This window comes from Schistocerca serialis, chromosome 1, assembly GCF_023864345.2.
Source record: "Schistocerca serialis cubense isolate TAMUIC-IGC-003099 chromosome 1, iqSchSeri2.2, whole genome shotgun sequence".
In the NCBI taxonomy this organism is placed as follows: domain Eukaryota; kingdom Metazoa; phylum Arthropoda; class Insecta; order Orthoptera; family Acrididae; genus Schistocerca; species Schistocerca serialis.
The window spans coordinates 1115331646-1115355456 of NC_064638.1; the positions used below are offsets into that span (position 1 = coordinate 1115331646).

General features: G+C 43.1%; 1 protein-coding gene across 1 annotated transcript in view; it reads left to right on the top strand.

Moving 5' to 3' along the window:
- The window catches only part of LOC126459358 (GTP-binding protein Rhes-like), a 491970-nt gene that overhangs the window by 384827 nt on the left and 83332 nt on the right, over positions 1–23811 (top strand). The window contains exon 3 of the mRNA XM_050095856.1: positions 23110–23555. Within this exon, the coding sequence (XP_049951813.1) occupies positions 23154–23555 (402 nt within the window). The 5' untranslated portion in view covers positions 23110–23153. The remainder of the gene's footprint in view (positions 1–23109; positions 23556–23811) is intronic.

A 23811-nucleotide genomic window follows, 5' to 3' on the forward strand; every position in this document is an offset into this window, starting at 1 on the left:
GTTTGCCATTATGTTTATTTGTTGTGAAAATACTAAAGACATTTTTCAGTGCATGTGCACTTTGGACATGAATTTTTTTTTTTTTTTTGCCATTATGTTTATTTGTTGTGAAAATGCTAAAGACATTTTTCAGTGCATGTACACTTGTCAACATAATTTTTTTTGCCAGTCTGTTTATTTGTTCTGAATATGCTAAAGAATTTTTTCAGTGCCTGTGCACTTTGTTATCTGTCAAATAATTTGTATATACTTTTCTGATTTGCTACTATGATTTGTACTCACATTTTGTCTTTGTCTGATATATTTTGTACTTAGTGCGTGTGCACAACATTTACTTTATGTACTACATCTAATTATTCTTGCCAGTCTGTTTATTTGTTCTGAACATGCTAAAGAATTTTTTCAGTGCCTGTGCACTTTATCTGTCAAATAATTTGTATATACTGTTTTCTGATTTGCTACTATGTTTAGTCTCCACATTTTGTCCTTGTCTGATATATTTTGTACTTAGTGCGTGTGCACAACATTTAAATATTCTGTAAGTTGTAGGATTTTGTTAATTAAGGAAAAATTTTGCCGCGCTTGGCAAGTCCAAATGACTCACCATCGCTGCCAAATTTTTGCCCCCCGAGTGGAGGGTTATGAAACACGTATGTAACGCAGCAGCGATGGCGAGGCATTGTAGCATCTGTGACCAGAGTATGCGCTTGACCGCGCGAGTGTTGCGAGCGGTTCTCAGTCAGTAGTAGTCGTTGCTCAGTCTGTTAGTAGCTGTAGGCCAGTGCAGTACAGTAGTCTTTGCGAGTTAGTTGTCGCTAAGTAGCAGCCCAGTGCGGTTGTGTGATGTAGGCGGTCGGCAACAATGGTCAACATGAGGAATAAGGTATACTGATAATTAATATAATCATTAGATAATGAGAAATTTTATTTATTGTAATTATTCTCCAACAAGTCTCCCAATAATAATTTTTTATTTCAAAAGTATTTTCTCAAAAATTTAATTTTTTATTGAACTCAAGATTTCGTTGCACTTCCCATTTCATTCCACTTCTTTTGAAGAAAAATTCCACTAAAATCACAAAAAAAAAAAAGGAGAATATTATTATTTGCAATGCAGTTCCTCCAAGCGGTGCGCAACAACAAGAGCAGATATGTGACATCCATTTATTCTGAGGTAAGACTTTAATTCTGATCGTTTTTCACAGGGCCAAAGACCGATGTTTCGGTTTAATTGAATTTTCTTGTCACTGAATGGACTTTAATTTTGAAGGATTTATATTTGAGTCAGATTGCGTATTTTCACATTTTTGTTGCCATTGTCAGTACATTTGATTGTGGGCAGGTTACGCATAGAGCCATGTCCATCAGCATTTCTAATTAGTATCTTTTTTTTCTTTTTAAATTTTGTGGGGAGGTTACACTTGGCTCCCATTTCTATTAAGTATTGTCAATTTATTTTCTTTCTTTTTAAAATTGCGGTGGGGAGGTTACACCCTTAGTCCGCCTCAACTAGACTATGTCGGCGATTGCTGCGCAAACAAATTCTCCACGTACGCGTACACCACCATTTCTCTACCACGCAATCATTGGGGCCACACTCGTCTGGTGTGAGACGTTCCCTGGGGGGTCCACCGGGGGCCGCACCGCACAATAAGCCTGGGTTTGGGGTGGGGCGGCGGAAGGGTGAAGTGGACTGCGATAATCGTTGGTGGGGTAGCGGACCACTGCGGCTGCGGCGGGGGCGGAGCCTCTCCGTCGTTTCTGGGTCCCCAGTTAAAATAACATAACGTAACATGGTAGGCAATTAACTGATTAGGCCTGTTGCGTCACCGCATCGTCCTACAAGGTTCCGTTTTCCAGACTTTTCTAAAAAAGAGCTTCCATAGTTGTTGGAGGAGATCCCTTCGGCTACAGCAGCGGGTATGTTCTTCCAGCGTGCCACCTCCTCCCCATTCTAGTCGTCAGGCCAAACATAGCACTTCATGATTTGTGGCTGGGCAGAAATGGTCATGTTTATTGATCATCAAGGTTCCTGGACTTTTCCTTTTAGATTTTTTGAGTTGTGGTTTGGTTGAAAGGAGAAGTATACAGGGAAAAGATAAACACAAGAGATTGATTCATTGTTCCGATCATGGATACTGCTGTCCCCATACATGAAGGCAAAGAAGACCTCGGAAGAGCTACACGTTGTGTTGTCAAGAGAATTCGAAAGCGCATTGAAGTCAGAGGTGGAATTCAGGAAATTATCTTTGAAAATCGTTTGCATTTGATTAACATCTTCTGTGAGATTTCTGTATATGTTTTTTGGAATATATACTAACAGCTGTACCTCTGTTTCCAAAAAAACTGGCCCTGTGTTCCATGGAATGTTTATTCGAAATTATCTATACTACAACCTCTTAAAACATTTACTATTCCCACTGAGTAATCTTATCAGTCTAAGTCGATTGGAGTTTCGAAGATAAAATGAGTTTCTCGTGCTTTGAAATGGACGTGTAAACGTGATGCATTTAGTATTACGAAGTAGGCATACATATTTGCTGTATATGCAGGAAGAAATAACTAACAGAAACCATCCAAATTATATCGGGAATGGGTAAATAAATAACCGTGCGGTTTACGCCAAGTTGTAGCAGACAATGTGGCGAATTTCATGGCATACGTAACTGTTTTTTAACTTTTACGACTTTCGATTTGCGACACGAGTTTTTTTTTATAGAACTGCATATTTTTGCCTGCAACAGTAAGCGTCGACCTGTCCTGAAGTCATGCACTTCTCGACTAGACGTGCTACGAATAGTCGCAATTCGAATACTCCTGTCAATTTATTTACGTTTATTTACGTTTGTCAGTAATTGTACGGCTGAGAAGAGTAACAACTGAACTGATACCTAGTAGACAGTTTCATTTAATAATTTCATAAGAGGCAGACTGGTGGAGCGTGGAATGAAGTTCTGCAACGAGTCAATGAAAAAAAAAAAAAAAAATGTCTCGGATGGTTATAATTAAAGTGCAGCTTCTCACGTAGGTACAGTGTGGGCTGCAATTATCTTATGGCAGCGAAACTTGGTACATATTCTGTGCGTTAATGCGGAACCGATTTGCGCTGGAAAAAAATTGTTGCGAATTTTGTTCACCAGATGAAAATGTGGCGGTGTGAATGTAAGAAAGACGTATAGTAATGTTTCCATATGCAATGGATTAGGAACAGGACGTGGACAGAAAAGTTTAAAAAACTGAGAAAGACATAATGTTGATTTTATTACTAACAGTCGCTTACACAGTTTGCTCAATATGAGCACTGGAGACGTCGATGAAATGCTGTCAAGTGTAGTTTTTCACCTGGTGGCCAAAGTTGGAATTAATTTTTTCCAGCATTAATTGGTTCTTTATTAAAACATTAGGGTATCTACAAAGTTTCGCTGTCATACGATAATTACAGCCCAAACTGGCCATACGAGTATAGCTGCATTTTAATTATAACCACATTATATAACAAAAATAAGTAAATGCAAATACGTAGGACACATAGTTGAAAACGTTTTTATAAGGAACTCATGTGCGGAAATGTGGCGTTGGAATATACACTCCTGGAAATGGAAAAAAGAACACATTGACACCGGTGTGTCAGACCCACCATACTTGCTCTGGACACTGCGAGAGGGCTGTACAAGCAATGATCACACGCACGGCACAGCGGACACACCAGGAACCGCGGTGTTGGCCGTCGAATGGCGCTAGCTGCGCAGCATTTGTGCACCGCCGCCGTCAGTGTCAGCCAGTTTGCCGTGGCATACGGAGCTCCATCGCAGTCTTTAACACTGGTAGCATGCCGCGACAGCGTGGACATGAACCGTATGTGCAGTTGACGGACTTTGAGCGAGGGCGTATAGTGGGCATGCGGGAGGCCGGGTGGACGTACCGCCGAATTGCTCAACACGTGGGGCGTGAGGTCTCCACAGTACATCGATGTTGTCGCCAGTGGTCGGCAGAAGGTGCACGTGCCCGTCGACCTGGGACCGGACCGCAGCGTCGCACGGATGCACGCCAAGACCGTAGGATCCTACGCAGTGCCGTAGGGGACCGCACCGCCACTTCCCAGCAAATTAGGGACACTGTTGCTCCTGGGGTATCGGCGAGGACCATTCGCAACCGTCTCCATGATGCTGGGCTACGGTCCTGCACACCGTTAGGCCGTCTTCCGCTCACGCCCCAACATCGTGCAGCCCACCTCCAGTGGTGTCGCGACAGGCGTGACTGGAGGGACGAATGGAGACGTGTCGTCTTCAGCGATGAGAGTCGCTTCTGCCTTGGTGCCAATGATGGTCGTATGCGTGTTTGGCGCTGTGCAGGTGAGCGCCACAATCAGGACTGCATACGACCGAGGCACACAGGGCCAACACCCGGCATCATGGTGTGGGGAGCGATCTCCTACACTGGCCGTACACCACTGGTGATCGTCGAGGGACACTGAATAGTGCATGGTACATCCAAACCGTCATCGAACCCATCGTTCTACCATTCCTTGACCGGCAAGGGAACTTGCTGTTCCAACAGGACAATGCACGTCCGCATGTATCCCGTGCCACCCAACGTGCTCTAGAAGGTGTAAGTCAACTACCCTGGCCAGCAAGATCTCCGGATCTGTCCCCCATTGAGCATGTTTGGGACTGGATGAAGCGTCGTCTCACGCAGTCTACACGTCCAGCACGAACGCTGGTCCAACTGAGGCGCCAGGTGGAAATGGCATGGCAAGCCGTTCCACAGGACTACATCCAGCATCTCTACGATCGTCTCCATGGGAGAATAGCAGCCTGCATTGCTGCGAAAGGTGGATATACACTGTACTAGTGCCGACATTGTGCATGCTCTGTTGCCTGTGTCTATGTGCCTGTGGTTCTGTCAGTGTGATCATGTGATGTATCTGACCCCAGGAATGTGACAATAAAGTTTCCCCTTCCTGGGACAATGAATTCACGGTGTTCTTATTTTAATTTCCAGTAGTGTAATGTTCGAAGATCAGAGGATTCTCAATCGGATTTAGCTGGAAACAGGTGAATCTGGAACGCTTTCCGGATCGCCTCAGTCCATTACATACCATTTATGATAGTGTGGCATTATTGGCCATGAGTCCCAGTTAGGGGATTGTTCGACCACTTGGTGCAAGCCTTTCTACTTGACCCCACTTCGGCAATTCGCACGTATTCATGATTAAGGTGAGGTGAAACGAGTATGACAACAGAAACATCGCGTGCCCGTCTGGGAATCCAACTTGGGACCCTGTGATCTAGGGGCAGCGACTACAGTTGCAAGAAAGAGCCGATACTTTAGCAAAAATGGTTCAAATGGCTCTGAGCACTATGGGACGTAACTGCTGAGATCATCAGTCCCCTAGAACTTAGAACTACTTAAACCTAACTAACCTAAGGACATCACACATCCATGCCCGAGACAGGATTCGAACCTGCGACCGTAGCGGTCGCGCGGTTCCAGACTGTAGCGCCTAGAACCCCTCGGCCATCCCGGTCGGCGATACTTTAGCAGCTAGGAGGGTTGACAGGCGTGATTCTTAGAGACCCAACATTGTTTGTGGACGTTGCATATTAAGGCAAGCGTCGCTTGTACACGTTTTGCAATGAACAGCGGGGTGGCCACGTGGAGCAGCTCATATAGAGCGCACAGTTCGTAGATCACTGGCTCCGCTGTGTGCGTGCCTTGAAGGGGAAGATATGATGTTTAAACTTATTTTACATACAAACGCTATATTTCTGGACTTGGTTTCGTTGTCAAAACTTTGTGTACTAAGTCTTGTCTACAAATTCCAGAAATCTGTATAGGAATTGTGAAACACCAAATAAAATAGTTGAATACATTTTACATGTGTTGTTTCTGAAGAGTTGACGGGACAGTAGAAGAAAATATCTGCAGGGCTAGATAAGACTAAGTAACAAAGACTGATGATAAAGTCGCGTGCCTGAACTGAGCTGATCCAAAGGAACTTTTGGTTTGATAATAGCAATAATAACGCTCAGTAACACCGGTCTCAGCCTTTGAGACCATTTCTAACAATACAAAATAGTGTAATTATTCTAAACGGTTGTAACGTTGATTTGATACAAACTACAAGAAATCTTCGAGTAAAGAAATCTGTTTTAGTGGCTGGATAAAGGCTAACAACATATATTTTGGCGCGTTACTACAATGTTACACGGCGTTTATCAGGAAAGTCAACACTATTCCTTCGCTATTGTTCTACACGTTTGGAAAATTTCAGCATATGCTGAGGTGACAAAACTCATGGGATTGCGATATACACATATACAGATGATGGTAGTATCCAATACACTAGGTATAAAAGGGAAGTGCATTAGTGAAGCTGTCGTTTGTGCACACGTGATTAGAGGGAAAATGTTTTCCTACGTAATTATGGCCGCACGCCGGGAATTAACAGACTCTGAACGAGGAATGGTAGCGGAGCTAGACGCATGGGACATCCCATTTCGGAAATCGTTGGGAAGTTCAGTATTCCGCAGCGACAAGAGTAGAGTGTGCCGAGAATATCACATTTCAGGTATTACCTCTCACCATGGGAAACGCAGTGGCCGACGGCCTTCACTTAACGACCGAGAGCAAAAAAAATGGTTCAAATGGCACTGAGCACTACGGGACTTAACATCTGTGGTCATCAGTCCCCTAGAACTTAGAACTACTTAAACCTAACTAACCTAAGGACATCACACACGTTCATGCCCGAGGCAGGATTCGAACCTGCGACCGAGAGCAGCGGCGTTTACGTAGAGTTGTCAGTGCTTACAGACAAGCAACACTGCGTGAAATAAATGCATAAATCAATATGGGACGTAGGATCAACGTGTCCGTTAGGCGTCAATCGGCTATGGCAGACGTCCAAAGCGAGTGCCTCTGGTAATAGCACAGTGCAGTGCCTCCAATTGGTTCGTGACTGTATCGGTTAGATCCTAGACGACCGGAAAACAGTGGCCTGGTGAGGTGAGCCCTGATTTCGGTTGCTAGGAGCTGACAGAAGGGTCCATATTCGGCGCAGACTCTACGAAACCATGGATCGGAGTTGTCAACAAGGTACTGTGCAAGCTGGTGGTTGCTCCGTAATGGTGTGGAGCTGTGCTTACATGGAATGCACTAGATCCACGTTTACGTTAGGCTACTTAGAGACGATTTGTAGCCATTCATGGACTTTATGTTCCCAACCAACGATGGAATTCTTATGTACGTGCCTAGTCAACATGCCACAATTGTTCGCCATTCGTTTAATTCGAGCAACACGAATCCAATCAAACATTTTCAGGTCATAATTCGAAGGTCAATTCGTACACAAAATCCTGCACCGGCAACACTTTCGCTACAACGGACGGCTGTAGAGGCAGCTTGACTCAGTACTTATACAGGAGGTTTCTTGAGTATATGCCACGTCGAGTTGTTGGACTACGCCGAAGGAGGAGGGCAGACACGATTATTGGAAGGTATGTCATGACTTATCACCCTCCCTGAGAGAAAGATCAAGCATCCAAATGGGGGGGGGGGGGGGGGGGATGAAATGAAACTTTGTGAGTTGTAAGTGTGTGTGACACCCCTTCTGGCCTGAGTGTAAACACTGCTTGGATTGGGATCGGTGTCATAAGGCCCTTGTGTCTGCTCTTGCTGCAAGCTAACCGACAACTGTTGTAACTGTTCCATGTTATCCTAGATACTAGCTCTGGGACGAAGTTGACATCTGAGCTGGTTCCGCACATTTAACACCGCAGACAGAAGTAGGGATACCGCTGATCGTGGGAGTAATTCAACATCATGCAGTTACCTCATAGGGAAACGTGACATTGTCCCGGTGATACGCGGCAGTATAATACTGTCGGAAGGGAAGTAGGATGTCCGTGACGTACGGTTGCGCCGTCATTGTTCCCCCAAGTCATAACCGGTGGCTTCTCATGCCAGGAATACTCAACTGTGCCTCTCCAAAGCATTGGAAAAGCGAGACCTGTCACCAACTCGCCCTCATACGAGCCACCGATGGTTCATTCGGGGTAGCGGGTAGGCAGAATCGCGAGTCATCGCTGAAAACACTTCAACCCCATGCGTCAGCAGTCCATACTCGCCGGTCAGGTCACCACTGCATTGTGTTGTGGTGTTAACGGCAGCCCATGCGTGGTACTGTGATTACTCTAGTCCGGCTGCTGATTGTCTGTGGCCAATGGTGCAGGGTCCTACAAAACGTAGCAGGGGTCCCTTACTTGTATGAAAGCAGAGTCTCGCGGCGATAACATTGAATAAAATGTTCTTGGGTTTCCAACCGCGTCAATTGCTTAAAACTACACGAGCTTTCCGCCAAGAAATCCTTGGCCACTGTCAAGTGGTGTGACTGCCAATGGGCTCTTGGTGCACCCTTATAAACGCTAGCGGCCGACTGCGACGTCACTGGTGCCCGTGACATTGCCATATATGGGCATGTTTTGAGTCGGCGTTCGATGTGCCCTCTGCGCGATCGCTGTATCCCACGCAGCGCTGAGCTGGAAGCCACCGTCTCTAATCAGGGTGTTAGATGTTGATTTTATTTCAATAGATTTCTTTATTAAACTGTCCCAGAAGCCGTTAGTGCCAGCCACAACAGAGGTATCGTCAAATTTTATGTGGTGGCCGTTTTTTAACGCATGCTTAGCTAACGCAGATTTCTCTGGATAGCGTAGGTGACAATACCTCTCATGTTCTTTCCTGCGTTGTTCCACAGTGCGCACTGTTTGTCCGAAGTACTTCTGGCCACACTCACAAGGTATTTCGTAGACTACAGGTGTTCTGAGACCTAATGCTTTAACTTGTCTCAGTAAATGATAGATTTTTCGTTGGAGACCTGAAGATTGATTTGATCTTGTATCTTTTCAACAGGCGACTTATCTTGCCCGACACAGAGCCACAGAATGGCAGCAAAGCAAGTTTCTTTCCCTGCTCTTCGTTGGTGGTCTTATTCTGATATATCCAGAAATCACTTCTCGCACTTGATGGGCGCTGTAGCCGTTATTCCTGAAAACCTTGCGTAGGTGGCTCAGTTCATGGGGCAGGTTATCGTCGTCTGATACTACTCTTGTACGATGCACCAATGTTTGCAATACTCTGCGCTTATGTGCTGGATGGTGATGGCTGGTGGCTTGTAGGTACAGGTCTGTGTGGGTGGGTTTTCTGTAGACGCTGTGGGCAAGGCACCCATTTCGTTTACGGCTGACAAGGACGTCGAGGAAGTGCAATGCATTATCTTTTTCTACCTCCATGTTGAACTGGATACTATTGTTGATGCCATTGAGGTGTTCGAAAAACTCGTCTAGTTTCTCGCGTCCGTGTGCCAAATGACGAACGTGTCGTCAACGTATCGAAAGAAACACTTCGGCTTCAATGGCACAGTATCTATGGCAATATCCTCAAAATTCTCCATGAAGAGGTTTGCAACAGCTGGAGCCAACGGGCTACCCATTGCTACGCCGTCTGACTGATCGTAATACTGGCTGTTGTACACGAAATAGGAGGACGTAAGAGTGTGCCTAAATAGCTCGACCACGTCACTTGCAAAGTACTGGGAATTTAGGTGCAAAGCGTCTTTGATAGGCACACTCGTAAACAGCGCCACTACATCAAAACTGACCATAATATCATCCTCACGTAGACGGTTGATTCTGCTGATAAATTCTGCTGAGTTTTTTTATATGATGTTCGCAGTATCCCACAGTGACGTCACAGCCGGCAGCTAGCGTATATAAGGGCGCACCAACAGCCCATTGGCAGTCATACCACTTGACAATGGCCAAGGAGTGATTCGCCGAAAGCTCGTGTAGTTTTAAGCAATTAACACTGTTGGAATCCGAGAACATTTTATTCAGTCCTTTACTTGGTCTCGGAAGGCGGGCGCAAATGTAAAGGGTCTACGATTTGCACAATACGACTATCGTCCCTTGTGGTGGTCAGGCGTTCTCGTCGAAAACCTCTACGAGTATCACAAGCTGCGACATCGTCGCGAAACAACACAGTGACCTGCATATGTAATGTTGTTTTGTTGTTGTTGTGGTCTTCAGTCCTGAGACTGGTTTGATGCAGCTCTCCATGCTACTCTATCCTGTGCAAGCTTCTTCATCTCCCAGTACCTACTGCAACCTACATCCTTCTGAATCTGCTTAGTGTATTCATCTCTTGGTCTCCCCCTACGGTTTTTACTCTCCACGCTGCCCTCCAATACTAAATTGGTGATCCCTTGATGCCTCAGAACATGTCCTACCAACCGATCCCTTCTACTGGTCAAGTTGTGCCACAAGCTTCTCTTCTCCCCAATCCTACAATACTTCCTCATTAGTTATGTGATCTACCCATCTAATCTTCAGCATTCTTCTGTAGTACCACATTTCGAAAGCTTCTATTCTCTTCTTGTCCAAACTATTTACCGTCCATGTTTCACTTCCATACATGGCTACACTCCATACAAATACTTTCAGAAATGACTTCCTGACACTTAAATCTGTACTCGAAGTTAACAAATTTCTCTTCTTCAGAAACGCTTTCCTCGCCATTGCCAGTCTACATTTTATATCCTCTCTACTTCGACCATCATCAGTTATTTTGCTCCCCAAATAGCAAAACTCCTTTACTATTTTAAGTGTCTTATTTCCTAATCTAATATTCTCAACATCACCCGACTTAATTCGACTAAATTCCATTATACTCGTTTTGCTTTTGTTGATGTTCATATTATATCCTCCCTTCAAGACACTGTCCATTCCGTTCAACTGCTCTTCCAAGTTCTTTGCTGTCTCTGACAGAATTACAATGTCATCGGCGAACCTCAAAGTTTTTATTTCTTCTCCATGGATTTTAATACCTACTCCGAATTTTTCTTTTGTTTCCTTTACTGCTTGCTCAATATACAGATTGAATAACACCGGGGAGAGTCTACAACCCTGTCTTACTCCCTTCCCAACCACTGCTTCCCTTTCATGTCCCTCGACTCTTATAACTGCCATCTGGTTTCTGTACAAATTGTAAATAGCCTTTCGCTCCCTGTATTTTACCGCTGCCACCTTTAGAATTTGAAAGAGAGTATTCCAAACAACACTGTCAAAAGCTTTCTCTAAGTCTACAAATGCTAGAAACGAAGGTTTGCCTTTCCTTAATCTTTCTTCTAAGATAAGTCGTAAGGTCAGTATTGCCTCACGTGTTCCAGTATTTCTACGGAATCCAAACTGATCTTCCACGAGGTCGGCTTCTACTAGTTTTTCCATTCGTCTGTAAAGAATTCGTGTTAGTATTTTGCAGCTGTGGCTTATTAAACTGATTGTTCGGTAATTTTCACATCTGTCAACACCTGCTTTCTTTGGGATTGGTATTATTATATTCTTCTTGACGTCTGAGGGTACTTCGCCTGTTTCATACATCTTGCTCACCAGATGGTAGAGTTTTGTCAGGACTGGCTCTCCCAAGACTGTCAGTAGTTCTAATGGAATGTTGTCTACTCCCGGGGCCTTGTTTCGACTCAGGTCTTTCAGTGCTCTGTCAAACTCTTCACACAGTATCTTATCTCCCATTTCATCTTCATCTACATCCTCTTCCATTTCCATAATATTGTCCTCAAGTACATCGCCCTTGTATAGACGCTCTATATACTCCTTCCACCTTTCTGCTTTCCCTTCTTTGCTTAGAACTGGGTTGCCATCTGAGCTCTTGATATTCATACAAGTGGTTCTCTTCTCTCCAAAGGTCTCTTTAATTTTCCTGTAGGCAGTATCTAGCTTACCCCTAGTGAGATAAGCCTCTACATCCTTACATTTGTCCTCTAGCCATCCCTGCTTAGCCATTTGGCACTTCCTGTCGATCTCGTTTTTGAGACGTTTCTATTCCTTTTTGCCTGCTTCATTTACTGCATTTTTATATTTTCTCCTTTCATCAATTAAATCCAATATTTCTTCTGTTACCCAAGGATTTCTACTAGCCCTCGTCTTTTTACCTAGTTGATCCTCTGCTGCCTTCACTATTTCATCACTCAAAGCTACCCATTCTTCTTCTATTGTATTTCTTTCCCCCGTTCCTGTCAATTGTTCCCTTACGCTCTCCCTGAAACTGTGTACAACCTCTGGTTCTTTCAGTTTATCGAGGTCCCATCTCCTTAAATCCCACCTTTTAGCAGTTTCTTCAGTTTTAATCTACAGGTCATAACCAATACATTGTGGTCAGAGTCCACATCTGCCCCTGGAAATGTCTTACAATTTAAAACCTTGTTCCTAAATCTCTGTCTTACCATGCATATGTAATAAGTTTCCTTTAATTTCCGTCTATGGTCACAATCTTTTCTGTTTAACAGATTACCGGTTTCGGTCTTTAATGACCATCATCAGATCTGTTTCATAAACAGGTAAAGACCGAAACCGTTAATCTGTTAAACAGTAAAAATTGTGACCATAGACGTAAATTAAAGGAAACTCTCTATGAGTGTGTTTGCCCTCGCGATTTCGCCCAGTGGAACATCAGGTAGTGTCACGTCCGAATATGCCACTGATCTAGATATTGCGCGACCCGACCAGCCGGCCCATAACGAGGCAGTTTTCAAACTCTGTCCAAGTGCTAATAACGTTGTCGGTCGACATCTTACGCCTTCACACGCTTTGCATGCAGTACCAGGCCTGGCAACAACAATGAACAGGATCAAAAATAATGCGCTATCACGATGATTAAGACAGAACTGCAACGGTAATCATTTACATCGAAATTACATAGACATCGGACCTTATATCCTGGACGCTTCGTTTTATTTTTTGGGTACATAGTGTATCGTTTATGTCGATTTCGAAGAGATAGGTAATCCAGTACAAGAATCAGAATTTAAGAGATCTTTGGAGGACTTAAGATAAGGCAGAAAGGGTTGGATAACATTCCACCCGAATTTCTGAAATCGTCAGGGGAAGTGCAAACAAAACGTTGGTGTGTAGAATGTACGAGTCTGGCGACTTAACATCTGACTTTCGAAAAAATATTATCCACACAATTTCGAAGACTGCAAGAGGTTACAAGTGCGAGAATTATCTTACAATCAGCTTAACAGCTCATGCATCAAAGTTGCTTACAAGAATAATATACAGAAGAAAGGGAAAGAAAATTGGAAGTGTGTGAGATGACGATGAGTCTGGCTTTAAGAAAGGTAAAGGCACCAGAGTGGCAATTATGACATTGAAATTGGTAATGGAAGCAAGACTAAAGAAAAATCAACACACATTCACAGGATTTGTTGACCTGGGAAAAGCGTTCGACAGTGTAAAATGGTCCAAGAAGTTAGAAATTCTGAAAAAGAGGGGCAAGCTATGGGGAGAGACGGGTGATATACAATATGTACAACAGCAAAGAAGGAATAGTACGAGTGGACGACCAAGAACGAAGTGCTCGGATTTAAAAGGCTATAAGATAAGTGGTTCAAATGGCTCTGAGCACTATGGGACTTAACATCTGAGGTCATCAGTCCCCTAGAATGTAGAACTACTTATACCTAACTAACCTAAGGACCTCAAACACATCCATGCCCGAGGCAAGATTCGAACCTGCGACCGTAGCGGTAGCGCGGTTCCAGACTGAAGCGCCTAGAACCGCTCGGCCACACCGGCCGGTCGGCTATAAGACAGGGATGTAGTCTTTCGTCCTTACTGTTCAATTTGTACATGAAGAGGCAATGATGGAAATAAAAGACAGCTTTCGGAGTGGAATTAAAATTCAAGGCGAAAGGGTATCAGTGATACGATTCGCTGACGAAATTGCTATCCTGAATGAAAGTGGAGAAGAATTACAGAGTCTCCAAAATAGAACGAACAGTCTAGTGAGTACAGATTATAGATTGAGAATATATCGAAGAAAAATGAAAGTAATGAGAAGAAGCAGAAATTCGAACAGCGAGGAATTTAACATCGGGAATGGTGGTTACGAAGTAGACGAAGTTAAGAAATTCTGCTACCTACGCAGGAAAATAACCAATGACGGACGGAGCAAGGAGGACGTCAAAAGCAGACTAGCACTGGCCCAAAGGGCATTCCTGGCCAGTGGAAGTGTACTATTATCAAATATAGACCTCAATTTGAGGCACAGATTTCCGAGAATGTACGTTTGGAACACAGCACTGTATGGTAGTGAAACATGAACTGTGGGAGAACTCGTACAGAAGAGAATCGAAGCATTTGAGATGAGGTGCTACAGAAGAATGTTGAAAATTATGTGGACTGATAACGTAAGGAATGAGGAGGTTCTGCTCGGAATCGGAGGGGAAAGGAATATGTGGGAAGCACTGTACAAGGAGTAGCGACTTCATGATAGGACGTTGTTAAGACATCAAGGAATGACTTCCATGGTACTAGAGGGAGCTGTAGAGTGAAAGAAGTGTAGAGGAAGACAGAGTTTAAGATACAGCCAGCAATACATTGAGGACGTAGGTTACAAGTGCTACTGTGAGGTGAAGATTTTGGCGCAGGAGAGGAATTGGTGGCGGGCCTCATCACACCAGTCAAAAGACTGATGACTAAAAAATAAAAAGAGCTCCGTTCTAAGAGTTAACAAGTGTTTCTCGTCTTCAATAAAGTAAGGTCTTCAAAAGACATAAATTGTTATTCTGAAGAGTGCATAAAGAGAAAAACACAACCCACTTTAGTATCTCACTGCATATATAATATTAACTATTCAATATAACACTGTCCCACTGTTAACATCATCTGTTGTATATCTTCGCAATTAACATTCTTTTTGAGAGATTTTGCATATCACTGCCACGAGGCACAGCATGTTGTGCAATCGGAAAAAAACAGACCAAATGTTGAACATAGGGTAAAAGGCGTTGCAGACAAACATCTAGTACACCTCCAACAGCTATCTGAAACTTATGTGGTTTTATGAGTAAAGCTGACGCATCTAAAATATACGAGAAGACAGCGGTAAACGGTGATTTCTTTATTGTCACAACCGTTTTTGCTGCATTAAAACAGCGTCCTCAGGTGAAAACAGTGCCACATTAGCGCACCATTACACCCCCAACGTTTGTAGTAAAAAATTAAACTCCTGAAGAGGGGAAGTTGTCAAATAAAACAGGTCATCGGGCCGAATAGCGCGGTGGCACACCTGTAGTGATTGCAAGGGAACAGCACGGAAGGTGGTGAGGTGTGACAGTTAGGAAGTCACCAATTACAGCTGTCAGCCGGTTCATTTTATTTCAATTCAGCATGAAATTTAATAGCTGTCGCTGGCCGCATCTCAAAGTTCTACTCATTAATAGGTTAGCAAGTTTTCATGAAGGGGATAGAACTTGCATTCGAGTAATTTTCTGTTGGCAGCGCATCTTATAGAACATTACTGCTCTGTCAGACTGCCAACTTTCGTTGTCCTCATTAAATACTTTTTCCAACAGACGTAGAGCTTAAACGTGAAAGTCGTGGCAGCTGGCGTGGAACTTGTTAAAGCTTTATACCGCAAGTTCCCACCGGTGCGTATGCTTCTCTGAGGCTGACAGCACATCCGCTGAAAATGAAGAACTTAGTGACCTTAATTGTAGGCGATACTGTTATTTACTTGCGGCAGCTGTACTCCAGTAGCTGAATGCAATGTCGCGAGCAAACACATTTTTCTCCTTTTTCCTTTGTATTCACAACAAGACAGGTTCCGAGGAAAAAGTCTGTTTAGTGGTTTGTGCTTGAGGTTATTTCGTGTGCTTGCTCATTAGGAAGAAGACGTATTCTCGTTTTTGGACGTAAATTACACTTTTAGCTTTCAGCTGGCACTTGAAGTCAGGAGAAGCCTCTGTCTCGAATTTGCGGAAATTCTTAAAATTCTATAATCTTGGCAATAAACTGAACATTGTGCGGTCTACTTGATACCAACGAAAGTAATCTCAATTCTCACGTAGCGAGTGTTCTTTGCGGAAATTTGTTAATTCAAAGAGGTTTCCTATAATATTTTTAAAACAATACAATATTGTTTTCGATTTAGGTAACTTTCTCGCTTACACATTTCAGCGACTCTTCTCGAAATGCATAAAAGTTGTCAGTTGTTTGTAGAAGAATTTCATACTATTAGTTTAGCGCCTTCCACTTTGTTCATTAGAAAATATATTGTTAATTCTTTACTCTAAGGTTTAGAAAATGGGCCAAAAGGTGTGTGTAATTCCGCAAGTATTTGTCGAAGTATATCGTAGCACCCTCAACAGCAGTTATAAAAAATAAAAAAATAAAAAAGACCTTCGATCAAATAAAGATGGACAACTTTTCGGATTTCGTTTCACAGTTACTCACAGTCTCTGTTGCAGGACATTGATAGCACCGGCGCTAAGTTAAGTATTTCTAGTTATAATCAGAATTTTGCTACTTGGAATACGCTGTTATCAACGACAGGAAATCTTCGACGTTTCAATCAGATTGATGGGTTCGGAAAATTAAAGCAAGACTTTTATTGAACACGCTGCCATACATGCAGTCACACTGGTCCTGTGAATTTGGTTAATATATTTGCAGCGATGTGTGTAACCTCCTAGCTTTTTAAAATCGGGAGTTACAGAAAAACGATAATTTGAATACGAAATTTGGTAAGTCTCAGTCTCCAACAGAATGATATTTAAAATAGAAATCGGAGTAATTGTGTTTAAATATGTGCTATTAAGAGAGCTATAGTTGCGTCCATGTTACTTTGTCTTCCCTTGTCCTGCTGCTAAGAATCACAACAGCGCGGTTCTCCTCGTCCCATTCTCAAAATTAGAGTTGCCTACATGAAATTAAAGCATTGCGGTACCTCTTGATTTCCCTCTGAAAATAGATTCTGCTCCTTGCAATAATGTCTTAGAGACACGAGAACTAAAAAATCAAAGGAATTCCAAATGCAAGCTTGAACTTTTAAAGCACTGTATCTGGCCTCGAGAAAGTACGTGTGTTGTGCATCTTCTGATGCGCGCAGAAAAAAAAGTGGTGAAATTTTGACATGTACGAGCGACGTGACCATTTTTCTACCTTTACCGGAGTTTTGGTTCATAATATTCAATTTATGGACCTAAACAAGGGATTTACGAACGCCCAAAATGGTAAAAGCATGGGATTTTTACAAAATTCTTTTTGCTTCTAGATGTACGGGTGACAACATAAAAAGTACTTCTGCAAGTAGAGCTGACGTACATCTCTTGAATAATGATTCAATGTAAACAAAACCTGACGTACATCTCTTTAAGTATAATTTAATGACTCAGTGTAACTGACCATCACATACCTAAGAATATATATATATATATGTCCAGATAATAGGAAATACGAAATTTGGTAAGTCTCAGTCTCAAACAGAATGCAATCCTTTGGCCAGGCGATTATTGCAGACGAGCTCCCTTGTAGATGATAACAATTTTACACTGTCTTGGGGAAATTAGATACACTGAGAACCGTGGCTGTAGTACAGTTATAAGATCATGGAGGTATATTCCTCTTTGAAACTAAATGAAAAGTAGTTTGCTTTTTGCCATACGCATTTCGCTTGTTTTACTTGTGAAGCGTCTTCAGTGACCTGTAAAACATGTTTGCTTCATGCTCTTGTTTTTAAGGTCAGTAACAACTTTTGCTGCACAATTTTCTTGAGATTAAAATGTCGTTTGGTGTTACGATTTCCGATGTTGTTAATCCATGTGTGTCGTCGTGAACATGCATTTACTCTGTCTTCACACTCCAGATGGCCGCCTCCTCGACGACATTTATTTCAACACTCTGTAAGGAATGCGTGTCTTTGACTTTGTCATGTTGCCAGCTGCTGATGTGTTTATCCATCGTCTTTTGATTGTGTTGTGGTGCGTATGGCTGGTTTGATATCTGCTCATTTATTTTGTGTGTTTGTATTTGTATGTATGCGTGTGTGTGTGTGTGTGTGTGTGTGTGTGTGTGTGTGTGTGTGTGTGTGTGTGTGCGTGCGCGTGTGTGTGCGAGACAGAGAGAGAGGGAGAGAGGGAGAGAGAGAGAGAGAGAGAGAGAGAGAGAGAGAGAGAGAGAGAGAGAGAGAGACGGAGAGATTTTTTGTTATAAAGATTTGGTAATTAATTACTTTTTCTTTCATTGCAAGGGCTCTTTGCATATGAAAATTTTGCTGTTGTTATTGTTCACTCTAATAATTTTAATATCCTGTTCCGTGATGAGTGGTTCGTGTCAACGTTTAATAAGGTTTTCGATATAGGTAGAAAGGCTGTGTTCGTACTTCCAACTTCTTATATGTGCTTTGTACCTAGGTTTGAAACTCCTGCCTGTGAAGGTGGTTCGATGAACCCTCTGCCAGGTTCTTAACTGTAATTTGCGGAGTAGCCATGTAGATGTAGGTGTAGATTCCCAGATACAGTGATTCACTTCCCTGACTTTCTGTCTATATATATTTGCTTATTGATATTTATCTGGTTTGTCTATTTCTGTTCGTGAATGTAACTCGAATGTGTTTCTTGTTCTGTAAGCAATATGTAATCGTTGTTTCTTTATTATATCTGCTACTCTGTGTGATGATCTGCGTTTGTGTGTTAGTGTGTGCCATTCCTTTCTGTTGTCGTGTCGTGACTCTTATTGTAATCGAAGTATTGTCGCTGTGGTGTCGCTTGCATTTAGTACGGCCCTCATAAAACCATCAGATCCATACCTGCGTTAGAGTTATGAAGTCCCAAGCAATCGTATTCTAGACCGGTCATGATCCTGCCATTGTCGAAATGGGGCGCGTTGTTATATTCTCTCTCTTACACGGGCTTGACACGATACCGGTATCAACCAACACTGAAATGTGAGTTTTGAATTACACACTCTTTGCGTAATAATTCCTTTTACACATAAAGTAAATTTCGTTACTCCTACCTACTTTCAGTGGTTGGACTGTAATGCTAATTGTTTCCACATTCAATGTTGATGTCTATCTGACGTTTGTTGCGCGCCGCCTTCAAGAAACAGGAATTTCAATAGTCTTCAATATATTTCATTCACAGTGGTACAATACGACAGCAATCTAAGATTCAATTACTAAACAGCATACAAACTTACATATCTGTAAGCTTTCGTGGCCGTTGTCATTGCTGATAAAATTTCCTTAGTAGTTAGTGCCAGCCAATTTCGTCTTAAAATTTGTCCAGTGTTAGACGTTTCGTTCCCCCTTCTGGGATCCTCTTACACTGGAATTCCGAAGGAAGTGGCGCAGGGGTTGTATACTGTACTCGCAATCGCGAGGACGACGGTTCACATCCTCGACCCAACATGCTGATTTAGATTTTCTCTGATTTATCTAACTCGGTCCTGCGAAATGGTAGCATGATTTCTCTGAAAACGCTCAGCCGATCTTCTTCCCACTACTGAACAATTCGAGAATGTGCTCCGTCTCAAATAACCTTGTTGTCTACGGGAAGATAAAAATACGGTCTTGTTTGCGGAGGATTTGAGTTTCAAATTTCAATTACGCGTTTCACCAGTGGTAGGCATTTCCAGATTAACTGCAGTGCAAAAAATTACAAAAATAGGTATAAGAAAACGTCCTGATCCCATCTCGTGCAAGAGCGTACTCTACGGAAAAAGATTTTAGCAAACTTACTCACGGAGCACGCCGTCCATAAAAATGATTATACGTTGTGAATGCACGGGAAAAATGCTTTTAGGATATTAAAACGTTGAAAATCCCATATGCCTGTCAAATGTGTTCCTGAAAAGAACCGGAAAACCGGAATGATGAAAAATTCCAACGAATAATTTTTATGGTTTGATAAACTTGAATTATTTGGATTTAAAAACGATAGGAAACTAGCCGGTGAGAATACGTACAGAAAAATCGTTTAGTTACCGTACTCACTGGCGTGTACAGCAGAGCTTCATGAAGCGGGAGCGCAACGCGATGAGGGACACCGCAGTCAAACTCAGAATCCGGAAAATTGGGCCACTAGCACAAGTAGTGGTGACATCTTCACCAAGAGGTAGATTAAGGATGCGATCAATGAAGGAGCTGAGAAAGTGAGTTTACAACGCCTTGGATGGCAACATGAAGCATGTGTGACTGAAACACTAGTGGTTGGCTTCATATGTAACGCTAAGAGTTCGACAACGTCAAATGGTGCAAGATGTTCGAAATAATAAGCAAAATGGGATTCGCTACAGGGAGAGACAGGTAATGTACAACCTGTACAAGGGCCAAGAAGGAATAATCTGAGTGGAAGACCAAGAATGAAGTGCTCTGTTAAAATTGGTGTGAGACAAAAGCAATGATGGAAATAAAAGAAATACTCGGGACTGGAATTAAAAATCAGAGTCAAAAGATATAAAAGTTAAGATTTGCTGATGACATTGCTATCCTGAGTGAAAGTGATGAAGAATTACATGATCTGCTGAAAGGAATGAACAGACTAATGAGTACAGACTATGGATGGAGTGTAAATCGAAGAATGACGAAAGTAATGAGAAGTAGCAGAAATGAGAACAGCGAGAAAAATTAACGTCAGGAAGTAGATGAAGTTAAGAAATTCTGCTGCCTAGGCAGCAAAATAACCTATCATGAGTGGAGCAATAACATAAAAAGTAGATTAGCATTGACAAAAAGAGCATTCCTAGCCGAGAGAAATCTAATAGCCTTCAGTTGAAGAAGAAATTTCTGTAGTGTTCGTTTCGAGCACAGCATTGTATGGTAGTGAAACACAGACTGTTGGAAAACCGGAAAAGAAGAGAATCGAAGCATTTGAGATGTGGCGCCACAGACGAATGTTAAAATTAGGTGGTCTGATAACATAAAGAATGGTGAGGTTCTGCGTAGAATTGGACCGGAAAGAAATTTATGGGAAATACTTACAAGAGGAATGGACAAGATGATAGGACCACTGTTAAGACGTCAAAGATTAACTCCTATGGTACTAGAGGAAGCTCTAGAGGGAAAGAACTGTAGAGGAAGACAGACACTGGAGTGCATCCAGCAAGTAACTGAGGCAATAGGTGGCAAACAATGGTTTACATCAGTTTACAGCTTGAACATTTAGCTACTTTTCGACATAATCACAATTTCTGTCGGTGCCTTTTTGTGGACGCTGTGACAGTTTTTGTATGGCATTGTCATACCAGCTCGCCGCCATTTTATTCAGAAAGATATGAACCTCTTCTTTCACCTCGTCGTCGGAGCTGAATCGCTTTCCGACCAAATGTTCTTTTAACCTAGGGAATGGATGATAGTCACTGGGCGCCAAGTCAGGACTATAGGGTGGGTGGGTGATTACTGCTGCAGGAGAGCAACGGTTTACCGAGCGATGTATGGGCGAGCGTTGTCATGGAGATTGTGTACGCCCTTACTCAACATTCCTCTTCCGCTGTTCTGGATTGCCGTTTCAGTTTTTTCATACTCTCACAGTACCTGTCAGCTTAATTGTGGTCTCAGCGATTTAGCTCCAACGACGAGGTGAAAGAAGAGGTTCATAACTTGCTGAACAGCATGGCGGAGAGCTGGTATGAGATGGGCACACAAAAACTGCCACAGCGTCTACAAAACTGCATCAACAGAAATAGTGATTACGTCGAAAAATAGCTAAATGTTCAAACCATTGTACAAATAAACAGGTCTATGTACTTACAAAAAAATAGGAGACCTTACTTTTGGGATTACTCTCGTATATATATATATATATATATATATATATATATATATATATATATATATAGGGTGAGTCACCTAACATTACCGCTGGATATATTTCGTAAACCACATCAAATACTGACGAATCGATTCCACAGACCGAACGTGAGGAGAGGAGCTAGTGTAACTGGTTAATACAAACCATAAAAAAATGCACGGAAGTATGTTTTTTCACACAAACCTACGTTATTTTAAATGGAACCTCGTTAGTTTTGTTAGCACATCTGAACATAAAACAAACACGTAATCAGTGCCGTTTGTTGCATTGTAAAATGTTAATTACATCCGGAGATATTGTAACCTAAAGTTGACGCTTGAGTACCACTCCTCCGCTGTTCGATCGTGTGTATCGGAGAGGACCGAATTACGTAGGGATCCAAAGGGAATGGTGATGGACCTTAGGTACAGAAGAGACTGGAATAGCACATTACGTCCACATGCTAACACCTTTTTATTGGTCTTACTGATCTTACACCTCTGGACTTCTTTCTGTGGGGTACGTTAAAGGAGAATGTGTACCGTGATGTGCCTACAACCCCAGAGGATACGAAACAACGTATTGTGGCAGCCTGCGGCGACATTACACCAGATGTACTGCGGCGTGTACGAAATTCATTACGCCAGAGATTGCAATTGTGTGCAGCAAATGATGGCCACCACATTGAAAATCTATTGGCCTGACATGTCGGGACACACTCTATTCCACTCCGTAATTGAAAACGGAAACCACGTGTGTACGTGTACCTCACCCCTCATGGTAAATGTACATGTGCGTCAGTGAAAAGGGCCAATAAGAAGGTGTTAGCATGTGGACGTAATGTGCTGTTCCAGTCTCTTCTGTACCTAAAGTCCATCACCGTTCCCTTTGGATCCCTACGTAATTCGGTGCTCTCCGATACACACGATCGAACAGCGGAGGAGTGGTACTCAAGCGTCAACTTTAGGTTACAATATCTCCGGATGTAATTAACATTTTACAATGCAACAAACGGCACTGATTACGTATTTGTTTATATGTTCAGATGTGCTAACAAAACTAACGGGGTTCCATTTAAAAAAACGATGGTTTGTGTTAAAAAACATACTTCCGTGCATTTTTTTATGGTTTGTATTAACCAATTACACTAGCCCCTCTCCTCAAGTTCGGTCTGTGGAATCGATTCGTCAGTATTTAATGTGGTTTAGGAAATATATCCAGCGGTAACGTTAGGTGACTCACCCTGTATATATATATCCTTCCTTTATCCAGTGCTGTCCCAGGATGGTTGAACACTAGGAGCATTAATGACTTTAGTGGAGTGCTGAAGAAGATTCCAGAAGAGAGATTGAAATATCAAACACTGGAGAAGATTTAAGAGTAGTTATGGGGCGGCTTAACGAGTTAAGTTTTATAGTGCCGAGTAGAATGTTCCTGAGCTCGGCGTTCCCTCATTGCAGGTCCAGCCCTTGTTAGCTACTCCTCCGAGCAGCACTCGACCAGCATGCCGGGAGCGGGCGGCCGCCTTCGCCTGCCCTCGCTGGGCACCGACTCGCCCTCCAGGTCCTCCTCCGGGGCGGCCGGCGGCGGCGGCGGCGGCGCGGTCAGCCAGCAGCAGCGCGTCGTGGTGATGGGCGCGGCGCGCGTCGGCAAGTCGGCCATCATCTCGCAGTTCCTGTACGACCGCTGGCCGGCCAAGTACCGCCAGACGGTGGAGGAGCTGCACCGCGGCGAGTACGAGCTGCCTGACGGCGCGGCGCTCACGCTCGACATCCTGGACACGGCGGGCGCGCACCAGTTCCCCGCCATGCGCGCCCTCTCCATCGCCACGGCGCACGCCTTCCTGCTCGTCTACGCCATAGACGACGCCGCCTCCTGGGATGAGGTGCGCCGCCTCCGGCAGCAGGTGAGCGCCGCACCTCTGGGCCTACCTCCGATGCCGAATGGGGCCATACGTATGTTCCCCACGAAATAGACGATGGCTAGGCACAAACTTTTAATAATCACCAACTAAGTTTTGTACTTTATTACCAATAACAATTTTTTAAAAAGGTCAAAAAAAAGTTTATGAAAATGATATAAGAAGTAGCCTGATAAACTCACACTACAAAATTAAAAAAAAAATAATTATGACTGTTATTGTCTCCTATTAGAACAAAAGA